The sequence below is a fragment of the Ostrinia nubilalis genome, chromosome 8 (genome assembly GCF_963855985.1).
Source record: "Ostrinia nubilalis chromosome 8, ilOstNubi1.1, whole genome shotgun sequence".
NCBI classification, from domain to species: Eukaryota; Metazoa; Arthropoda; class Insecta; order Lepidoptera; family Crambidae; genus Ostrinia; species Ostrinia nubilalis.
The window spans coordinates 12,640,985-12,662,045 of NC_087095.1; the positions used below are offsets into that span (position 1 = coordinate 12,640,985).

At 34.4% G+C, this 21,061-nt stretch overlaps 1 protein-coding gene across 3 annotated transcripts in view; it reads left to right on the forward strand.

Annotated features, from left to right (window-relative positions):
* The window catches only part of LOC135073978 (uncharacterized), a 287,319-nt gene that overhangs the window by 169,572 nt on the left and 96,686 nt on the right, over window positions 1–21,061 (forward strand). For all 3 annotated transcript variants that reach the window (XM_063968258.1, XM_063968259.1, XM_063968260.1), the window contains one exon: window positions 11,619–11,672. In XM_063968258.1, coding sequence (XP_063824328.1) covers window positions 11,619–11,672 — 54 coding nt within the window. The remainder of the gene's footprint in view (window positions 1–11,618; window positions 11,673–21,061) is intronic.

Sequence of the window (21,061 nt, forward strand, 5' to 3'; positions counted from 1 at the left end):
ACATCTGTTCTTTTTTAGTTTTTATTTTTTGCAAATTCGATAGATTTATAAATATAAATAAATTAGAGCAAAATCATTCGAGTATGCAATACTCTTGTACCGTAATAACTGACGTCACCATTTTGTTGTCTGACTTCTTCTCCCTTAAGGCGATATATACATTATGGCTGGGTTGCTTGCACCATCTTACTTCAACTTTGACAAACGTCAAAACTCTGTCAAACTCCATACAAAAAACACCGGTTATATTTACTGTTAAAGTTAGGTGGTGAACTCAGACTAAGTATCACGAATAAACCTTAGACTCATTTATTCGCTTTATTTCCATACAAATCAAGAATCAGTCGACCATAGTCGCACGAGCATAAATAAAATTCTGGTTTACGAATTCAAAAACTAAAACCCGTTGAACATCAGTCACTGGGATTTAATATGTACTCTTAATTTGATTTACTTTTTAGACTAATAATTTAAATTGTAGAAGCAAAATAAATGTCATAAGTTTAAAAATAGATTCACTATAGAGACGTAATTTACATTAAATATGTTATTACTACTGCAATAAATATTAAAGTGTTTTAAATTAACATCTGTTCCAAGAACTTTGTAGAAATGCCGTAGCTGTGCGTAATTTTCCTTGCAAATCTATATATTTAATTGGTTTCACGACCAGGCTCTGGTATTGGCACACACAGACCAGTTTTCCGTTACATAAGCCAGATTGACATCTTACGATGCCATTAGATTCTGCGATCTGATCATTAAAGCTGTGTCTATAGTCTAAAAAGAACCGCCTGCCGGTTTCTAAAAAAGGCTATTAATTTGGCGGCGAACTAGAAACGCCATCACACCTAATCTAAGGAGTATGATCAGCCAGTTTCTATAAGTCATTTATTTTAAAAAGCGCTTTTACGAAAAGTAATCAATTTTGCGGCAAACTACATAGAAAAGCTATAACCAGAGAGGAAGTGGAAATGATATTATTGGAGTCGAAATTTGCTAGAGAAACTTAAAAATAATGTAATCACTACATGTTATATAAAACAAAGTCGCTTTCCTGTGTCTGTCCCTATGTATGTTTAGATCTTTGAAACTACACAGCGGATCTTGATGCAGTTTTTTTAAATAGAGAGAGTGATTCAAGAGTAAGGTTTATATACCTATATAAAACATCCATATTATTGAAGGGAAAAGCCGGAAAATTCCATTGCAACTGCGAAGCCGGGGCGGGCCGCTAGTATTTAATATGAAAGAATCATAACCAGTTAACAAAACATCAAGTAAATCCGTTTCAAAAAATAACTTTAATGTACTTTTACAAGATTATATGCTGACTGTTTTACATGAGCTATACCTACCTAAATATTAATTAATGAAAATTTCATAAGCTTGTGATGGCTAGTTCTGACGGTATTTCCTCCTGCAGACGCACGTAAAACCTGTATTTCTTGCTGTTTTACTGTGATAAGAAGTAAACCTCAAAAACTTACCTAAGTTATCTATATCTATATCGCATTTTATTACTTTGTTTGTTTCATTACAGGTAAAATGAGTTAAGTTAAAAGTCAATTTCATTTAAATCAGGAAATGTGCCAAATATGATCCACGGTCATTCATCCACCTAATAACCGTGTAGTAGACGCTGCTTAACTTTGTAATTGTCTAAAAACTGCCGAGAAACCACTAAACACAATAAATGATTTACTTACATTTTTATAATTTATCATTACCTACATTAAAATAGAATTGATCTAATGTGGGCTATACTTATTACATCAAAACAATCATAATATAAATTTAACCAATATTTTAATCATTATCATTATGTACAATATTGTCTTGTCACCCACCACCGTTCCAAAGTACAGAATCTAATGAGTCTATCAAAACATACTTAGTCATTTAATCAATGCAACAGAAATAGGTACCACATAATTAATATCTATCAAGCCACTAATTACTATTGTTTTTAGATTAAGCGCCAGTTTAAGAACAATGCCAGCTATTATGAAAACAGCTGAGCGGTAAAAAGTGTAATACTGTCTAGAAAAAAAATGTTTATTGAAATACTAAGTGATGGAAAGTTTCTTCCACCATCTTCATTATGTTTTCTTGTCACACAATTTTAAGGAAACAAACCTCGTTCTTTGTAACACATCTTTTGTACACCCTGGATTAAAAACAGATTGTTACAATGCTCACAAGGGGATTCTCTACCAATCCAGTGTATTTTTTTCCTCTGGCGAAAATTTTGAGGGGTTTTATTGATTGGGAATTTTACGTATCTGTTTCACAAATAAATATAAGTCTATTGGCCTATATTTTGCAATGTGATTAGCATGTTGATAAGCTTAATATACACACATTTAATCCCAACTAATATTATAAATGCGAAAGTAACTCTGTCTGTCTGTCTGTCTGTTACGCTTTCCCGCTTAAACCTCGCAACCGATTTTGATGAAATTTGGCATAGAGATAGTTTGAGTCCCGGGAAAGAACATAGGATAGTTTTTATCCCGGTTTTTGAAACAGGGACGCGCGCGATATAGTTTTTCTGTGACAGACAAAATTCCACGCGGGCGAAGCCGCGGGCGGAAAGCTAGTTATTAATAAACCTTAGTATTTAGAAAGTTACATTTTTTAATAGAAGTTATCTCATTTAATTTACCAATTTATATCTACCCAAGATTACGTATCTTCGTAAATGAACATTTTAAATATTTGCTGTAAGTTTTAATTAAGAACAAATACTGATTGATTAATATTGCGTATTTTAATTATGGACAACGTTAACCATTGTCGTGAAAATGCGGAAAACATTGCATGTAAGGATATTTTAATGATTAAATGTCATATTATGTAATGTGTGATAGATTCATATAATTAAATACATCTCTTACATACTTTACATAGTATGAGACGTCTGGCGTCGCGTGACATTCTTGATACAGGGTGATCGGTGTAAGCGACAGGAAAAAAATAACAGTGAAGTCAGATGAATTCGAATTCGATGTTCTAGCCAGAGTGAATACTAAAAAATATTTTCAAGCCTGCTGCTCGAGTGTAAACCAATTTTGAACGTCGTTTGGAATATTTATGTTGAATGAGTCCAGTGATTTAATTATTTTATAATTTAGAATTTTAATTCTCTACAACAGCGACAACAATTCAATAGGAATAATCGGAAACTCCGTGTTCACGTTTTAAGTTTTCCTGTTAGGCGCTACACCCTATATTACATGAGTATTTTATTTTAATGATGACACGTGCTTACAATAAATACCGTTTTGTAATCTTTACGTATTATTTTAGTCATAATGCACGTGCTAGTGAGTTTCCATATTATTTATTTGTTTAAAATATTTACTTACAAGAGTCACATTTTATCTTTTGATAAATCCGGCCAATTATTAATAATATATTTAGTGTGAATAAGTGGAGGAGGCTCATAGTCCAGCAGTGGACTGTAAAGGGCTGTTGATGATGATGATTAATAATATATTTATTACTTCCTGCCACTTTACTTAGTTAAAAGGAATCTATAATCGAATTGCTGTTATCATATAGTCACCTCGAACGATTCCTTATTTTGACATGATCTGACTTTCTAAAAAATACTTTAGTTATTAATAAAGTAAAATAAAAATTACTTCCCTCTGCCTCGCGAGGTCGATGACATAACCAGATTTGATTCCGAATTTCCGACTTCCGATTCAAATGCTGAAAAATGTATTGCTAATCATAATATAAAGCTAAACTAAATCGTTTCTAAGTTATATCCTGTTTTATGTATAGAGACCACTAATGAGTTAGCATTAAATGAAACTTTGGATCTTGTTATTTTTTATCTATAACAGTTCTTATTAATAATTATTTCTTATTTGCCCTCTAAATATGGGGAGTGTACGCCAAATCCACTTATCTTTGGTAAATGGGAAAGTATCTTATCTTAAGGTAAAACCTTGGCTCTTTTGTGGAACTTTCACATACTCCAGTATGTTACAATAAGTATTTTGTAGAGCATTTAAACTACATCTTACTCCAATTATAAATATGAACGATTATATTGTTTATTTGTATTGATAAGGCTCCGAAACTACTTTACCGATTCAAAAAAATCTTTCACCATTACAATTCTACATTATCTCTCTCATTTTCCTGGGTCAAAAAAGGTGGTACGAGGTTCGCCGAGTCAGCTTGTTAACAAATAATCCTATTAACTGACTCCAGTGTTCCCAAGACAATTGACGGCTAAACTTACTCGAACCAAAAGTTCAAGAACAATGGCCGACCTCACCTGTACCCGTATTTGGAAGGTCCAGACCTGGTGAGGAATACGAATGAGGTACTCACTTCCGATCAGATTTGTTTTACCTCATGTGTCTGTGTGACAGAGTTGTCACGCGTGATAACATAATCCATTGTAACATTGGTAGTAAGCGGCGAATATGTCGTACCTAGTTGACTTCATGTACGACATTACTAAAGATTTCGTTAAAGTTAATAAGGTACATGGTATCAATCCCGTCAATAATAATTATTATGTTAGTGACCATGAAAGATTAAAACAATATAAGTTAACAAGCTCTACCAAAATATAACTATAACCGCATAAAAGAGTTTTAGGAAATTGTCTTTTAATTGCTTTGTCGATTAAATCACTTTTACACATCCAATGTAGGTACTTTACCTTACCACAGTTTATAGGTTGTTTAGCTGAAGTGCGATCCTGGTTACTTGTGAAAGTGCTCGAGCATCTTAGTTTTTCAGACAATTTTCAGCCTTGTCCAAAAATGTTCTCCAGATGTTCATTGATACTGCCATTTGCGGTTGCGGGTTCTATTTCCACATGATGTGTATATGATAAACAAGAATAAACAAAAAGTATTGTATGCAGAATAAGGCAAAAACTGTACGTGTATCATATTTTTTTCCGTGTTTGTCTAAAAATAGCCTTATTATTATCCATTCACCGTCCTGGGATAGTTTTCGAGGTCATACATCTTTTAATATCGCCTTTTACCGATGGAACAAAAGCAGCAATTACTAGTAGTTTATTAATAACTACTTAGCTGTGCCTGCGACTTCATTCATATTAGGTATGTTAAATATTCATAGTTTGAATAATATTTCCCGTTTTTGTAACATTTTTCTTTACTGCTCCGCCGCTATTGGTGTAGGGTGATGTTTAGCCTAAAGCCTTCCTCGATAAATGGATTATCCAATATAAAAATATTTTTTCAAATGGGACCGTAGTTCCGCTGACTAGCGCGTTCAAGCAAACAAAACAAACAAACTCTTAAGTTATAGACTATAGAAGATATCGACAATCGATATTAAGTTGGTTAATAAACCACCACAAAAAAGCCTAAGTTGGAATGTAAAACATGATATTATACTCGTATGTATCTCAAAGAATATCGTTTTACGGAACACTTAACATTTTCCACTTCGTTCTACTCCAAATATGAGGAAAACATTGTTTTAACGACCACTATTTATTAATCCTTAATGTAATTAACAGATACATTGAGTTATTCCAGTATCTTGTTTGTAACATTTCTGATATCATAAAGACTGTTGTAACAGATACAATACAAAATGTAATATCCTACTTCTATTGTTTTAAAATAAGTATGAATCGTCGAACAGCATGTTCTGTGTAGAGTTTTATATTACAACATAATAAAATTAACATAACAAACAGACTAACAGAGTATAAGTAATCAGTTTTTTAAGTTCCTGAAGATAAAATAAATCGAATCTTTCTTAAGTTAAGTATCTGTGGCCTGACAGACTAGGTCTGCCATCATCATCATTTCAGACATAGGCCGTCCACAGCTGAACATAGGCCTCCCCCAATGCTTTCCAGATTGGCCGGTTAGCAGCGGCCTGCATCCAGCGCCGTCCCACAACCTTTATGAGGCCTATATACAACTTATACAATTAAATGTATACTCTTTGTATGTTTTATGTATACAAAAACAGTTCCCAAGATAGATCAAGGCCAACAGCCACGTGTAAGTCGTGATTATCCTAATTAGTTTTATGGCCTATTTCGCGATGAATCCAGTTTTTTTATTGACTTTTAACAATAGGCCTGGAAAAGATGTGCGGATTAAAATTATCAATATGAGAATCATTATCCGTTGGCCGATCCAAGATTAAGTTTTTGCTACAGTTAGTCTTTGCTGTTGATTTGAAATTTAATTTAATCTAACTTCATAGGCATGATTCTGAAAATAAAGTTGGTTGGACTACAGCCTTAAAAAATATGATACTAATATCCTTTGCTATTAATTACCTTACACCAGAAGATTTGTAAGTTCATTTTTGTAAGTTACCAGTTATTTAGATCAGAAATCAGTTAATTTCTTCCTGGCGCGTTACCATTGTATTTTATTTATGCCAATAATAAACCACAAACCAATCGTCTGGTGGCTGACCGCAAGCGTTCCGCCATTTATGTTGTTTATTTTAGAGGGAAAAAACTTAATCTTAACCGCATTGTATTGTTATGTAATGATCTTAGGAATATAAATAGGTTTGTAGGTTATTCAATTTTGCTCGCAGCTTCGAATTGCACGTAAATAGGTAGGGATGAAGTTTTTTGGCTCGGTGTTTTTTCTCATTGTACCTATGTAGAAAGTATGCCAGACTTGTTGTCGATGCCTTATTAGATCTTCCAAAAACACATAATATGACAATACTTACATAATTTTGTTTCAGAAAATATAGTTTTTTAGGTAAAAGTTTTTGTTAAATAAAACTATACTTCCAAGTTAAGAATAGACAAAATCTAACAAATATCTATTCTCTACAGGTACATCCCCGTATGCGCTTATGCAATAAAATTGGTTCCTTTCAGATGAGTTAGGGTTGCCACCAACAAATAATAAAGAAATTTTATTGTTTATTAATATAATAATCTCTCTAAATGAAATCAGTGACGAAGTGTGAAGATTCTCTCGTTTTTATAACAATTTATGTTTATCAATTCAATCTCACCAAGTTTTTAACTTCTAGTTAAAATTGCGTGAAACTGTAGTCATTTTTTGTCAAGAGGAATGTGTGATGTAGTGAAATATATTTTTACAACCAATAATTAACAAACACGCATTAAAAAAGCGATTGTATGGAAAAACATGAAGTTATACTATTTACGAGTATGTCGCCCATCCGAATCTAATCCTTTATTGACCCTGAAATAAAAATTCAGGCCACTTTCAGCATTGACAAAAATGACAAGTTTATAAAAGGTATTGGAAAATCGCTACCAGGTCAGGCAGACAAAATAATAGACAACTTATTCTGCCAGCCAACAAAATAATAGGAAAGCTTAGAAATACGGGCTGAAAACAAATATTTAGCACAAAAAATCATAATCTTGTTCGCCTACGAGTATTTCTCCAGTTTCACTTTCACGCTTAATTAAACATTGTTTTGTTAAAAAAACGTTCTTTTCTAGCTTATTAGACTATTAAATAAATAAATAAATTACATGGCAACCCTATTCTGAAGGTACTTTATCCTTTCATCATAACTCATGGAGCAACGTGTGACAAATGGCCATTCTTTCTCCTCGTAAAGGAATATTGCATATTACGGCACCATATTGTTGTTTCTTCTTTTATATGTTTAGAAACAACTTACGATATACGTTCATGAGTCGATCAGAGAAGACAACAGGCTAGCTATTTTTAACTATATTACCATCTTATCTTCAGAAACAGTTTTAAGTCTTTAGATAGCCAATAGAATCGTAGAAGTATCTCTTAAAAGTTCCAGAAAGGGGCTGGATGCAACCCTAGTTGCCAGGTGTCCATGTTTGGCTTTTTATGGTCTTGTCCGGCCAAATATTGTATTGTCCGGCTTTTGAAAAGCCTAAGCTTTTCATGTGGATGCCGCGCCAGGTGAAAATTGAGCTACAGAATAATATCAAGCGCACGCAACATTTGTGCATAACCCAAAGGTAAACTGGATGAGAATTCCTTATGGCATTAAGTTCGCCTAATGTTAATATTTTTGGCATTGAAGTATAAATAAATAAATAAATGAGCTATGACACTAATTGCACCGACCAAATGAAGCACAGAGTCCGGCTTTATGACCTGGGAATCCCTAGCCGCTACCAACCGGCCAATCTGAAAATCATTATGGAATGACGATGATAAATAGAATCTAACAGGCCGACTGGTATCCATTGTCTTTATCCCTAGTGATAGGAGTAACTTATTTTGCGATCATACCTATTAAGTCCGTATCATGGAACGTGTCTCAGTAACAAACGTTTGAAAAAACGTTTTAAAACGCTAATTTATTTGAGAACGTGTCTTGAAATGAGATGGGACGATTGTTGTAAGCTCAACTGAGGTATTGCTTATTTCCAAACGTGTTCCTGTATTAATAGAAGAATGTTATCATCTTTTTTCCTTATTTAATTTTTGACGTCACTCGAAGGGAACCGTCTCTAACTATAGCAAACTATATTTAAAATATTTTTTATGTATTATTATTGATAAAAATTTTCTATTTTCGTAAAATAAGACACATTAATTGCGTTTAATCACTAACTAATTGCGTTTAATCGCGGTTCGGGGAGGGGAGGGGACGCGCATTCCACGGACAGGCAAACTTAGCGCGAACACTGGTAAGTAATTTTTTTTCCAAGTGGAAAAAAAATCTAACGCATGTATTATAAATATAATTAACTTTTTAAAAAAAATATAACCGACTTCAAATGCGTGAACACAAAAAAAAACTAAAAATTAAAAAATTTTGATAATACGTATTCAACAAAAAAATTATCGTTCAAATTGGTTCATAATCGGCGGAGATATTGCGTATAAAAAAGGTCATAACCAATTTTCCACCCTTGGGGGTGAAATATTTTCTTCAAATTCGCATGAAACCACCCTTTTGATAATACCTATTCAACAAAAAAATAATCGTTCAAATTGGTTTATAATCGGCGGAGATATTGCGTATAAAAAAGTTCATCCCCAATTTTCCACCCTTGGGGGTTGTTTTTTTTATTATTAAATTTAAATGGGACCACCCTTGAGGTATTACCTATACGCCGAAAAAAGATTTGTTCAAATCGGTTCATAATTGGCGGAGTTATCGCGTAACAAACATAGAAAAAAAACATACGGGTCGAATTGAGAACCTCCTCCTTTTTTTGAAGTCGGTTGAAAATGTCTAGTAAAGTAAGTACATTGAACCAAAAACTAATAATACGTACCCATCTATTAGTTTTTTAGTATGTAACCTATGTTTCTCGTTATCAAGGTAGCTATTTTACCCATTTTGTTGATTTATTTGTCTTACGTCGAGCGACCGTTGCGCCACCTACCAAGTTTTGTTAGAACTTTCCCAACCAGCGCACTGTCTTCCTTCATACTATTGTGATATATGGCATTGTCTTCGAACGCCATCTCTGATGGATTGGCCAATTATAGTTGAGTGTAATGAAATGAAGAATACAATGGGTTACAAGAAATTACATTATGTCTGCTATAAAGCCTCGGAGAGATAATAAGTATTTAAATATAATAGCAAAAGTTTTTTGTCAAACATGGTCTTCTAAATAGTTAAATTCACATGCCTGCCGTTGTAAGACTTTTTACTATGGTCTACCAAACTACATAACTTCACAATTTCAAAAGGTTTTTGCGCCCGACAATCGAACCTCTAGGTCTGAGATAAGTCTAGCTTACTACCAGACCAAAGAGGCGGTTACTTCATCTATCGGCAACCCCTCGAACTCAATAATATTTACATTTCAGTACAATAAAAATGCTCTCCAATAATTCAACTAAGTAGGTACATACATCTTCCTCAAATGTTCAATGACTCTATAATAATCCTATTAAAAGAATGATCTTGAAAATCATTTTCCTACCACGGTAACTAAATATTTTCTCATTTTGTGATATGACAAGACCAAAATAGATTATCAACCTTGAATATTCGCCTACAGACCACACAGACCGACGGCCGATCAATCATCAACTATGATAGCGCTTGAACAAATTATATGTAACAAAACAATACACTATAAAATTAGTAGGTACCTGACGCAGAAAACTGCATGTTTTAATAGACTCATTAACATAATCAGCCCACATCTGTTCGCCGGTGGTAATAATTATGGTTTTTTAATACTCTATTAACTTGTTTTAAATGGCAACACTAACCTCCTGTTTTGCACAATGGGACTAGTCTACGTCATTTCCGTATTCATCTATTTATTTTGTATTTTGTTATTTAATAAGTCTACTACAAACCAAATAATAAAATCTACGCTGCTGCTTCTTACCATACCTACCACTCTTACCAGTTTAGCACTTAAGTAACTACTTCAATTACTATTATACAGTTCAATGTACAAACGAGGACTCTTCTACCACCAATGCATACCTACTTATTTTATTTACTTTACTTAGATGACACTTTAACGTGCCAAGATATCTCAAAACTGGACAAAGAAGTCAATGTTCCCTTTAGCTCACAAAAAAGTAATATTACCTACCGTCATTCAAAAAACTTATTGAAACGGAATCTCATACTAATGACCCTCAGAGCTCTCCGCTATGACACATTGAACCAACATAGAGTATGAGGTAAAGATATTCTTTATTACAACTGAATAGGGTTCAAGATGAATTAAACGGTTTTTAAGTAAATAACCGAGCAAAAACCATACTTGTCGACAACCAAACTGGTAGTGTTTTGCTAAATATAGGTAGAGCACATCACTTAAATCAAGTTAATGATACCCAGACTAATAATAAGTGCGAAAGAAAACGCTACCTTCTGCCATAAATAACTTGAAGTTCTATGAAAGTTTTTATATGATGTTAGGGAAGGAAAAATAGTTTTTACCCGACTGTGCCAGAAGGAGGGTTATAGTATTTACGTGTATCATCGAGGGTAGATGCGCTATAAAGACTGTAAGTTACAGACCGAAATAAAAGTCAGAATCTAATAGTTTAATTAACTAGCTTCATACACTAAAATTAATATTTTCTGTTATTGGGCACTATTTTCACCTTTCGTTCCCACCGCTGCAACTCCCGTATAGCTGGCTCTACAGCTTGACCGCCAATATAAACCCTACCAGTGAAGGTCAAGTTTGTCCCGGTGGAAAGTTTAACCGTCATTGGACCCGCAACAAAATTAATCAGAAGAACGTAGGAGTTCGAAGTTAAGGTTCGGCTTCTCTCTAGTGCAAAGCGGAATTTTCTGTTAGTCATCTCTACTTTGCACTGAAAAAATTATAGCTAAGAAGAATATGACGAATGGCGATTCGAAGTAAATATCAAATCACTACCGTCATGGTTGGCCTGCAGCCTTCGACCTCCAGGAATGTTTTATAATTAAGTATATGTAGAGATGAAGCTCAAATGCAAAATAATTAGGTAGGTGATCGCTATGCTGCGTCTTTTTTTTACAATAATCATCGATTAGAAAAAGAACTTTTGTGCAGTCTGGCTGAATTTTACTTTAGTGATACTACTTGCAGCTACTTCTACACTCAGTTAACAGTCCTCCGTTAACCTAGTATTATTAAGATAAAAAAAATATTGCTAAATTGTAATTTTGTTTTGTTACAGCGATGTCGGCCGATGGGTCGACGACAGATATCAATGTGCTGCTCAACGATACCGGTAAAACATCTTTATTTATTTATTTTATTTTAATAATTAACATATTTATTATTTTGTTACTCGATTGGCTGCATAATGCTTTTACTTTGTATTGTAACTCACCTTTATATGTTATGCACAGAACCTGACATCTATTGGTATACTACTGTACTATGTACTCTGTGAAAAATTCCCTTCTAAAATCACGCTTGCATTTACTCAGTTCAGGAATTTTATAACAGATGGCGTTATTTTACGCCACCTATTGGAAAACTTCGTAACTATCTAGTGGTGACGTATCTCCGTAACGATAGCTTAGTAGTGCTAAAAGTACTCGGTAGATGGCGCGTATCTGTAGTTACTAGAAATAACGTTAGATGGCGCTAGGAGCTAAACAGCACACAACTTTAAGTTGAATTGCTGTTTTCAGTTTAACGAAATAGATGTCGCTCGCAGTCAACTAAATTAGTATGACTATGAAAACGACATCAAAGCAAAAATTTAAAATCCTCGTTGATTATGATATTCCTAGGCTCCTAGCCACAATAAAATTTGTTGAAATGTAATTAACATTTTATAGTTAACCGTTGTTTTCTCATGATAAATCCACAAACATTCATTCTTATTCTTATCTTAATTTAAAAAATCTTCTACATGGAAGTAAATAATCAGGCGACTGTAAATAAAACCTGTAAGAAATTCAATCAATCCATAACAGGATTTCATGTTCAGAACGAGACCTCGCGTCACTGTGACGCCATCTGTCGTATTATGGAGGCAAAGCCAATTAGCATGACACCGTGATAGTTATGTCAACATGACTGTGGTTATCGATAGGTGGTTATTCGTGTCGATATATCGATAAAAGGTATATCTTAAATACTTTAATCTCAATAACAGTTTCTTCTTAATTTCTCTTGTAATTTTTAAAACTACAACATTATGTTTCTCTAATAAACATTACATTTAATTTTGATAACAAATGACATAATAACAACAAGTAACTGCTTATTATGGTGTCGGAACCTTGCAACACGTATTATTATGAACTTAGTTACATGTAGGTAGGTACCTACTTAGGTATTTAATAATGTGCATGATCATCACTCACTCACGTGCGTGCGTGCAATTTATATTGTCCGTGTTTTTGTCCTGCAAATTAAATATCTTTTATTTTTAACACCTCTTCGTGATTAATGAACTTAACGGGCCGCGACAAAAAAATACATATAGTAGGTAGGTAGGTAGTTAGGTAGGTACCTACACAATAATACTACATACATATGTATACTCAACATCAAATAAACCGCACCTTCCGCGACGCGAACTTTAACGATTTTCTTCTCACACAATCATGGTGCCCCAACAATATTGGTGTTATTTGAAAGCCCAATAAATATCCTTAAAGAAAAACACATTTAATTTCTTAATAAATTATTAACATATACCATAAATGTGACTTGAAAAAATACCTCACTTTGGGCCCACCTATGGGATCAATTAGACCATTTTTTATGGTTATAAAACCAAATAATGATTTCACGTGTCCTCTTTAACAGATGGATAGCAATTAAACCCAACTTAACAGTTTTATAGCCATAAAAGTTGGCTCTAGCGTAACTACCTATTTTTTGAAGAAGTGACTCTGGATCCTTCTAAAGACACATTTTTGGGGTAAAAACCTTTCCTTTAATGAAATGAAGGTTAGAACTAGGCTTTTGAATGGTACCAATATTGGTGGGAAGTGGGGATGCATACGTTTGAAAATGCTTGTCGCGGGAGGTGCGATTTATTTGACGTCGAGTGTATATCTGTATGTGTATCTGTATACAGGGTGTTAGGTAAATGGGTATATGAGCCGACACTAGCCCATGTTAACGTGGTCATATAAATGGTATGGTGAAGTTAGAAAATTGATATCTTCATTTTAATTATTTTATTTTTCATACAAATCGCATTTTATAAAATTAGTTTTGTATGAAAATTAAAAAAATTAAAATGATGATATCAAATTTCTGACTTCACCATACCATTTATATGACCATGTTAACATGGGCTAGTGTCGGCTCATCTCATATACCCATTTACCTAACATCCTGTATACAGATAATAATACTATTAAGGTACAAGTCGATAACTTTAAAATAAAAAATAAATCACATCACTACCTAAAGGTCGGTCATCAATAAGTAGAGTAGTAAGTAAAGTAGGTTCCTACCTACTAACTAGTAAATGAATGAGTCAATGAATTTTAATTCATTCATTGATGAATTTATTGGGAAATCTGATCACCATAGATGTAGGCCGTGACGTCAAGACTATGATGTAACATTGATTTCCAGTATGGTTTTCTTACGTGGGGTTTTTGTGATATTTGGCGTTGACGATTGTTGCTGTTATGAAGGAAGCTTGTTTTTATGCACACAGAGGTAAGTAGGTAAGTGTTGGAAAAACCAATCTTTACAATGACAAAAAGTAGATAAAATACCTAACAATGTAAGTTTATTGGTTAAGTAAGGGAAAATACCTGAGTTACTAGCAAGAATTCTTTAACATAAAATGATAAAATAATTTGATTGTAAGGATTTGTTAATTTATAATTAACTAGCTTTCCGCCCGCGGCTTCGCCCGCGTGGAATTTTGTCTGTCACAGAAAAACTTTATCGCGCGCGTCCCTGTTTCAAAAACCGGGATAAAAACTATCCTATGTTCTTTCCCGGGACTCAAACTATCTCTATGCCAAATTTCATCAAAATCGGTTGCGAGGTTTAAGCGGGAAAGCGTAACAGACAGACAGACAGACAGACAGACAGACAGACAGACAGACAGACAGACAGACAGACAGAGTTACTTTCGCATTTATAATATTATATAGTTGGGATTTGTAATTGACAAGGGCAGCGCAGGAGCCAGGACCGTTCATTGTGGAAAACCTTGGGGGAGGACTTTGACCAGCAGTGGACGTCATTTGGCTGAAGCGAAGGATTTGTTTGACCGATCAATATTACTTAGGCCAGGCCTGGCTCACTCCGCGCGGTACATCCGATAATTACCTACAGCGAAGCGCCCCGCCGGCGGGTATTATATCAGTCGAGTGTCACGCGCGCGCCCGTCAGGACGCTGGCGTGCGTTGTAGTATGATTATAATTCTATGATCGAAGTATTATTTAAAAATGGACATAAAGAGAAAGAAATATTGTGCGGCGTTCGGGTGTTTAAATTCGAAAAGAAATCTACCGGATTTATCTTTTTTTTTCGCTTCCCAAAGATGCTGAAAGGTATGTTGGCCATGTAGGTAATCAATAATTCTTAGGATAGTATAGGAACCTAACCTACTATGACTACTGCTCAGAATGCGTTCGTTCGTTTCAGCCAAATGACGTCCACTGCTGGACAAAGGCCTCTCCCAAGGTTTTCCATAATAAATGCATACTTACCTACATACGTACCTCATCACAAATAAGTAGATTAATTATTTTTTCACTAGACAACAACCCTAACAGCGTAAGAAGAGTTCAGAGGCACGCGATAGAAAGAGAAAAAACTTGTAGGTGAATAAAATTGTAGGTACGTAGTGCTGTGCGAGCTGAATTCCACTGTATCGCGTCGTAGCAAGAATCGCATTTATTTAAATCGTCTTGCGGAGTAATCCTTCTGTACCTGTACTATTACTTATTCTGTGCTTAGGCCTCTAAGTACATAAACTTTAACAAAGTCACAGAAAAGAATAAAGTTCAAACAACTCATACTCACCAGCTTACACCTATTAAAATACTAATTTAAACGTAAGAATGGGTTGTGTGATCTATTTTACTAACTAAGCTATTTGTTACATTATGTATAGTACTTTACGTATTTCTCAATGAGTCAAAATAAATCAGAGTTGGCTCTAGTTTTTCCGCATGCTTGTATGATATTTTTTAACTTATGTTGGTAACAATTACGGATATAAAATAACACAACTTGATTAACAAGTAACAACACTGTAAATAAACATAAACACTTGAGTCGTATTTGATTTTCCAGTGGAAACTTAATATGGAATGACAAATCCAGGAAACAAAGTCCGTGGAATGGAAAACGAAATAGTTTTGCGCAACTGTATCAATTTATTACATAACTTGTATTTCTTTGTTATTACATAAGAGAAATAAGCCCAGTAGAGTCACTTCGTTTCAGCCAAATGACAAAGCCTACCCCGAGAATTTCCGCAACGACCGGTCTTGCATAGTTGCACCCCCTGCATCCAGGTGCTTCCCGCGACCTTCACCAGACGTCGGTCCACCTAGTGTGAGGCCTGCCCAGACTGCCCACACACTCCGTCTTTCAACTCGTGATCGCCATGCCACTCGAGTACTTTTCTTCCTCAGTTTTCTTGATGAACTGAACTTTATAAAAGTAAGATTGGAGGTTACAATAGTTTTGCTGGAAACCTTGACTTATTTACCACTAATGGGTTAACAAAAGATCTTAATGGAATACGTGGAAAAAAGATGAGAGCTCTACAGTGTATTTTAAAGAGCCTACTGCATTTCACTATAGTTATATCAACATGGTAATCTTTCTTTTATTTCCGCGCGCATACTTCGTGTGATTCCTATGGAAACATAGTTAAATCGTGTAAAGATTTTTATCTAAATTGTATGAAGTATGGATATTTACAACGGCCATAATTCACTCTTTATAATCCTGAGCACATACTTAATGTAATAAAATAACTAGAAAGAAATGAGATTTATTCAATTAAACTATTGCTTTTTGTACCGTTCAGAGTAACAATCGTGTTTAAGACCCGTATTAAGAATTATAAAATTATCACTTCACGGGATTTATTGCAACAATATCTATTTTAACGGTAAATAAAATATTTACCACGTATTAAGAATTTTTAACCATTGGCATGCTATTCTTAGGCAAGGAATATGAGAAGAAAAGTATACTTAAAATTGTTGATGGAACAATACCGATTTCCCAGAGATTCCATTATCCGAGGCTGACCTAATGAAAATGGACCATCTCATTTCTTAAGTTTGTTCAAATGTAAACTTTGTTTTTAATTCATTGATGACGTTCTGGCTATCTGTGTAAGGCAGACCTTACTCGATGGACCGACGGTCTGGTGATGGACGCGGCGGGAAGCAACTGGATGCGGGCAGCACAGAATTTAACCTCAAAATTAAAATTGATCATTTAATAATACCTAAAACCAAGTTAAGGCAGGTTAGGTATTCCCCTCATCTTAATGAATGCTTGTCGAATTTTTAAAACGATAAATAAATATTTTCAAATTACTCAACAACAGATTTATTTTACTGAACGTCATAAAACGTGTTTTCGGGTAACTCCTTGCTCGAAGAATGAGGTTTTTAATTTGTTATTATCAATTATCAGGTATAGAACATCAAAGTTGATTCGATGTGGTCAGGATCGTGACGTCAGTGGCGATATTGCATTACAGATGACGTAGACCATCTAGGATAAGTTTACTAATACGGAGAAGGAAAAGTCCAAGGAGGATTTATTATTGCTTAATCACCGGTTCTCTACTGTCATTGTAACTTACAAGAGCAAATCCACACGTAGCTCGACAACTCGTTGATCTTAAGGTTGCCCTTATCAGCAACGATGTATGAGCGACTTTTGCAGTACAAATGTCACACTTGGTGTGCTGAGCAGTTGTAACGTATACATGTGACCCCCTTCGACAATGTTTGCGGTTTCAGAAACCTTAACGTGGCGCCGACACGTTGTATGGGGCCAGGGTTATCATAGAATGGTCTTTTGCAGTTATTAATCTTTTGTTCTAACACTGGTGACCAAATAAAGAATTAATGGGTTAAGTATGTATGTAATGTAAGATAGATAAGCAACAATTTCATACTTGACACTCTTGACAGCACTTGAACTTGCTGCTTCGGGATTAAAAAGCACTTCCTTTTATCAAAAAAATATAATGCTAAGTAAATTTTTACTAAACTAAATAAAGTTTAACAACCCTGTATTTGGCTCTCCTCTCCAAAACAAAGCGCAGGAGCACGTGGATTTTCTTATTTCTTCTTCACTATTTTTGTTTTTCCGCGTATTTTACAGAAAATTAACGACACTACTCCTAGCATTAACATGATTAATCCATTTCGTTTTGCGTCAATTGATCACACATTAAAATTTGTTTTTACGGAAGAACCAAGTTATTTTAATTAATTAGTTTAGAAAATTGAGGAGTTCTCAGAACTAAGTCAGCTAACTTTAGAAATTCTGTGTTATGTATAGAGATCGCAGTTAAGAGGCTCAAGCAAGAGTTTACAGTTAAAGGCTTACTTATTTTGCCAATGGTCACGCGCAGGGTTCCGTAGTCTTTGTCTTGCTCTATGCATCGTGATCACCAATGAAAATTAATTATCACGAGAATATGTCACAATATCCTATAGATAGAAGAATGTTGTTTGTTTTTGTGATTATGACAGCCATTTATTTGCATGAAGAGAACACAGTCATGTGAAAATAATTTAAATCCACACAAGGGTGGCTCTATGTAAAATACCCTCGTACCTACCTACTAAGATTTCTTTTATTCAGCTTATAACATAAGACGTCTGAATGATAAAGTAATTTAATTATTCTTAACAATCTCTCAGTTTGGTGCATAAAACTTCAAAAAAACGTTTGTTTTGAAGCCTGAAAAAATACAACTGAATTGTTATGTTTTTCGATACTTAAAAACACGATTTATTACTACTTGTTTACTAGATAGTTAAAGTAAATGTTTTGACTTTTAACCGGTATAAATACGCAGCGAAATCTACGCAGTTTTTACCCAACTTCTCGAATGTTTATTTGTCAGTCAGCTGTCAAATAAAGTCTTTGTATGAAACATCATTACATAATTCAGAGAATTCGAGAGGATTAGATTGTACCTACTTGGTGCAGTGCCGTGTGAGCCACGTCATTGTAAGTAAAAGCTAAAAGCTATAGAAAATGCTGAAATTGAAAATATAGGTAAAACTATTTGTATTTTAGGTGGTAGCTAAACAATTTTCTCAACAAAAATACATAAATTTTTCAAAATGTTGCAGACAAATTATTAAATCAGACTTTTCTTGAAACGACTTTATGTAAAATTCCATGACTTTTTTAACGTTCTGAGGAGAATTTCGATATTTGAATGCTTTCATTTAAATGTAATGATCAAGATTAATATGATCATTTACCGGGGGCCAGATCAGTTTGACCTCATTATTGTATGTTATAAATATCGATAACCACACAAATCACATGGGTGACCTGAGTGAGATCTCACTGAATGTCAACATGAAGCCAGCACCAGTTCAATGTCCAGAAGTTATTACTTACTAACTGGTTAGTAGGATTAAAGGGTTCGAATCCATGACCTTTCCGCTCCAAGGCGACTGCTCTTACCACAGTGGCTATGGTCAGATTTATTGTTCTTAAATGTATAATGTTAAGCCTTAGTCAGTCTTAACCTTTATGCAGAAGATTTTTTAATGTGATAAACACTTTCTAACATTATGTAGGCAATCCAGATAACCTGATCCCATTTACCAACAATATGCTGTGTCATGTTAATTTAGTGGTTAACTACTTAGTGTCAGTCAGTAACTTTCTCATCACAAGATCTGTGAGAACAAACGTTTTTGCATCTTCATGTCTTAATTACCGCTTCATTATCTTGATAATTTGTCTCCGTGACGAAATACAGCGGCAAATTGCATACAATCAGCCCGTTCTCAGGCTTATCAAGTATCAAGGAACTCTGATCCGAGGGCACGGGTCTATTCCATCGATAACAATCTTGTTTTCTTACTTAGCGAATTGGTTTGACTCTCACAACTCTCTAGTGTTCGTCATAACACTTTTGATATCTCTTATCACAGATATTTGTCATGTAGATGCTTGAGTCCCATCTGTCCAGGTGCAGAATGGATCCTTACTTATTTTGGGACCAGGTAAACGAAAATCAAGACAAAGTTCAGAATGTTTGAGAACTTTCTCCTTATGTGCAAGTTTGCTTTAGATTTTTATTGTTTACCTATCTAATAAACGACAACGGTTAAATTGTACATAAAAGAAGTTTAATTAAGGTAACAGACAGACACACAGAGAGCGGCTGATTTCATAATGAGCTGAGATTACAGAAGAAACAGATTAACGAGCTATAATTATAATTGCAAGATAACGTTATCAGGCCCCCTGGAGACGAGAATAATTCCACAGTATTGTAGTTATATTTATTTTTATCCGAATGCTTGACGTCTTTGCGTGGCAGGTCAGTGTCAGTAGCAACATAATACTAACATTACACGTATTTGTCGAGGATTATCATAATATCCCCAAGGGAGATCAATATGAGAGTAATGGTCAGTTAAAGGGCAGAGTGAAACTTTTTTTATTACTTTTATTATTTGGTACAATTACCATCCACCTAAATAAAGCAAATTTTATAGTTATTTACACAACTTGAGCTAAATATAGCTCATCCTTCTTCTTCTGTCTTGTTGTATTTTAAATTAACTTAATGAAACCTGGAGTAAAATCTTGAGCTGTTACATTTTATGCGGCTGATCAGTAAGTTATTCAATTGCATTAGATACCTACACAAATCGTGTTAAATCCCCTTTTATATTATTTACTATGACTGTGAATACAGTCTGTCCCTTACAGCGACACCAATACCACACCTATTAAATACATTCAATGATACATGATAATAACATTCAATTTCCTACTAACAACTTATTGTTTTCATACATATTACAGAATTGTCATAACATTTCGAGATAAAAATATTTCTATTGTTGTCAAGTAACACTGTTTTCAGAATCAGATGGTGCAATACGTTATTTTTCGTGCATATCATAATTTTAATCATTGTTTGGTTCGTGTTAATCACGTGTGGACGTCATATTTGGCCTTTTTCATCAGCTGTGACCAAATTGTAACGCGTTGAGCAAATACGCATCTACGTCATAGCGTGTTTGTGATTTCGGTAATCTAAATGACACAAAGGCTGATCAAAAACATTACTAACGTTTTAACGTAAACAACCCGTTTTAGATGCGTTAAGGTCAGTTTGTATTTTCCTTTTTAGTTTTACTGTACAGATTTTGAAGATTAAGAGCTTAGAGTAAAACGATTGTAGATATTAGTACACACTGCACGCGGCATCTTGCAAATTTCAATTCTGTAGGCAATAAAACAACAATTAAAAACGATCAGATCTCAGATACGGTAAGACAACAAAGCAGACAATGGGAGAATACCAATAACCGCGGAAACGTATAGAACGAGGAAACAATTGAAGACTCCTGCGCAAGCGCTGTTGTGTTCTTATAAAATGGAATTATTGACTTGGCTTTACCGTTATTCCCTTTTACGTAATGACACTCGAGTTA